This window comes from Phaseolus vulgaris, chromosome 2 (assembly GCF_051622355.1).
Source record: "Phaseolus vulgaris cultivar YP4 chromosome 2, ASM5162235v1, whole genome shotgun sequence".
Taxonomy (NCBI): Eukaryota; Viridiplantae; Streptophyta; class Magnoliopsida; order Fabales; family Fabaceae; genus Phaseolus; species Phaseolus vulgaris.
Genome location: NC_143499.1, coordinates 33349169 through 33352682, shown reverse-complemented (window position 1 = coordinate 33352682; position 3514 = coordinate 33349169). Strand labels below are relative to the sequence as shown.

Here is a 3514-nt window from a genome sequence, read left to right as displayed (position 1 = left end):
CCTTAATTTTGTGCAAATGGCATGGCTTATTATAATAATTTAAATTTATGGTTTTAAAGAAAGAAGTGTAATCTTAATTAAAAAAAGAAAACCGTTGTCTAAATTTAAAATTATATTTATTTTACTTTAAATTATGTTTTTAATTGATGTTCAAGTTAAAAAAAATGGTACAGTATTAATGAACCCTTTGCATATTGTAAAGGGGATTTGGACATAATCCAATATTAATTGTTAGTATTTTTGTAAGAATCTTTTCACAACATTTTTCCTTTGGAGTCACTTTACGTGGAAAACTTTTAAAAGTACCTTTCACGTTCATCTGATATATTATTCAATCCGTATAGGATGCTTATATTTTTTCACTTTATTATTAATTAATAACTAGTATCCAATGAAGTATTATTATTTTTCTATTTAAAATTATGATTAATGATATTATTTTACAAAATTTAATGACCTTTCAAGGAAAATGTTTGTAAACATAATAAATAAAACTAAATAATACTTATCAAATTTTAATTAACATAAAACTGATTAATTTTACTTAAAGTATACAAATAAATAGCGAGGAAGTTCCACCCTCCTCCAATCCAAATCAGTTTTGTTATTAAAATTGAAAGAGGTATAATTAAATAATTGGAAAATTATATTGTTTTACAGAGTGAATAGGTGAATCCATTAGAGGCTCTAATTCCTTGCTTCTGAACCACATAATCGGTGGAAGTTGAATCCCCAATGATAATTAGCATGCATGGGAAGCAAGTTATTCTTAATCCATCTCCAGTATCAAAGCATATACATCACATGCAAGGTGGCGGTGAATCCAAACTAACGTATCCTCCAACCATCTTTGTCCCCCACAACAACATCTCACTCACTTCCAACGTTGCATTTATATATATACAATCTCCTTCCATAAACCCCTCACAACGTTATTCACCATTTGTGTTCCACTCAAACATTTGCAAACAGTACTAGTTGGAAAACATGTCGGATTGGGGTCCAGTGTTTGTGTCGTTGGTGCTCTTCGTGCTCTTAACTCCAGGGCTGCTGTTTCAGGTGCCTGGGAGGGGAAGGTGCGTGGAGTTTGGGAACTTTCAAACAAGTGGTGCTTCCGTACTCATTCACTCCCTCCTCTACTTTGGCTTCATATGTGTGTTTTTGCTGGCTATTAAGATCCACTTGTACCTTGGCTAGTTCATTTGCACCTTAATCACAGCCACATATACGTTTATCATTTTTGTTGGGGTATTCGTATAGTTCAATTCAGACATGTTTCTGTTCATTATTTCGCGTGGGTCTATTTTTACTTTCTTTTGTTCTTGATACCTAATTTGATCGGTTGTTGTGCCTGTATTCAGTTTTCCTCTTAATGAATGTTAGTACTTGATTTTATTCTTATTCAATTGGGTGGCCGAGTACGTTCAAACTTTGTTTTTATAATTGGAAAAGAAATACAAACCAAATTAATAAATGAAGAAAAAGAGCAGCAAACTAGTGTTCTCTAACAAAAACAATTTATACTATTTTTTATATATAAAAAATAATAAATAAATACAAATAATTTAAGGAGTGATTTAATCCTTATAATCTATCTCAAACTCCAAAAAAAAAATATCAACAAATTCTTATCCTAAAAATAATCAAATAGATCCGTTCTTTGCAATAGTTAGGATATATTATCACATTAAACTCTAAAAAACATACAAACAAAAACAACTCACTAACTAGGCACAAAAACAGTTCCTACTATATCAGCAGTATTGAAGGAGGTAAAATTTAGGCAAGAATCATACTATATCCAGGTATTAGACTCCCGCAAGTATGATGATAAGAGAGACCTGTGCCTAGAAAGTTTTAACAGCTTGTTTTTCACTATTGGTGATGAAAATCCTTCAGAAATTCGGTTCTTGGCGGGTAAAATTTTAGGGGTACACTACTAAAAAAAACAATAACAACTTATTATGAACTTATTATGATGGTGTAATTTACCTATCATAAAAAGTGGTGCAGTAATACTTATGGCTTTCGCGGCAACTTCTCCTCCCAGACTCTGAAGTTTCTTTGGCACTGAATCCTATAGCTTCTGCGCGCGTAGCTTCTCTTTTTTTAATCTTTAAATACTTCTTCTCCTTCGTGGTTGTGTGAGGGAGAGAGATTAAGATGTTTAAATACATTGCATGCTTTGATATGAACACCAGGTGTCCACAAAATTGGAGACCGACACTAGTAAATGATGACAATCTAAATTTCAATTGTTGAATATCTCGGAGCACCTCTCTTGTTTGCTGTTGGAATATATTTTTATTGTATTCTCTGTTCTTATCATGAAAGTGCATAGGGTTCGAATCAAGCAACATTTTCAGGTAGGCAGAAATTCAACCAAAATACAATTTGGAATGAGTATATACGTTAATTGTTTTTTCCTTTTTTTTTTCATTTGTTCTAGACACATGACCTCAATATAAAAAGGTGTATAATCAAACATCATATGGAATGAATCATTACAAGATCACTCTGCTTGAATTCCATGAGACCATCAATATGGAATAAACATGTTGTATTTAATATAAACATGTTCTATGTATCAAAAGTCTAACAAGTTAATAAGAAAATATCGTTATCGGACATAATAAAACGTGATGTTTTATTGCGGCTTATCTTATAACTTCCCATGTCAAAGAACTCTGATCATTGTGTCACAAGTACCTTTTTTTTAATATTTTACATATAATAAGTCATAAGTCTTTCAAGATTACATTTAATTTTTTTTTTCTAACAATAGATCTCATTAATGGAATTAGTTGATGAATTTTGTGATGTTCTAAACCATGCGAGAGAGGTTCATAATCTTATTAGTGGTTCTGTGAATGTTAATGGGAATGTGGAGAACGATGAGGTTGACGATGGTGCGAGATTCTAGTAAGAAGGTGGCATTGAGTGGTTTGAGGAGGAGGAATGAGTGGAACTTGGGGATGTTGGATTTGAATGTAGAGTTCACCAATGAGGTGGAGAAGCCTTTGCATGGCATGCCCATTCTTAATGTTATTGCAGATGACAAGGTTAAGGGTCATTAATGTTAGGTAGTCTCCCCTGCTTTTTGTGCCATAATCAATCAAATGAAGGAGCTCATAACTGCAGCAGGCAAGAAGGCCTATAGTTTGGTTATGGGAAGACCGAACCCAGCTAAACTTGCTAACTTTCCTGAGGTGAAATTTATTACATCCTTAGTATATATTTCAGTCTGCCTTCATGTAAAACCTTTCTAACAGTTTGATTTCATCAGTGTGATGTTTTTCTATACGTTTCTTGTGCCCAAACTGCTCTACTGGATAGCAAAGAGTATCTAGCTCCAGTTATTACTCCCTTTGAAACAATGATAGCTTTCAATAGGTACAGTATCATGGTTAAACTTACTTTTTATTTTAAAAATGTCTCTCTGATAGTGTTCGTATGGATTCCTAATAGTTTTGTGTAGCCTCTCTATGTTTTGTTTATTCTAAATCCTTGACTT

At 32.6% G+C, this 3514-nt stretch overlaps 1 protein-coding gene across 1 annotated transcript; it reads left to right on the top strand.

Annotated features, from left to right (window-relative positions):
- Positions 1-865: 865 nt before the first annotated feature.
- Positions 866-1383, top strand: LOC137817130 (uncharacterized). The gene has a single exon (XM_068620368.2). It carries the CDS (start codon positions 988-990, stop codon positions 1195-1197), a length of 210 nt encoding a protein of 69 aa, XP_068476469.1. The 5' UTR covers positions 866-987; the 3' UTR covers positions 1198-1383.
- Positions 1384-3514: the final 2131 nt, after the last annotated feature.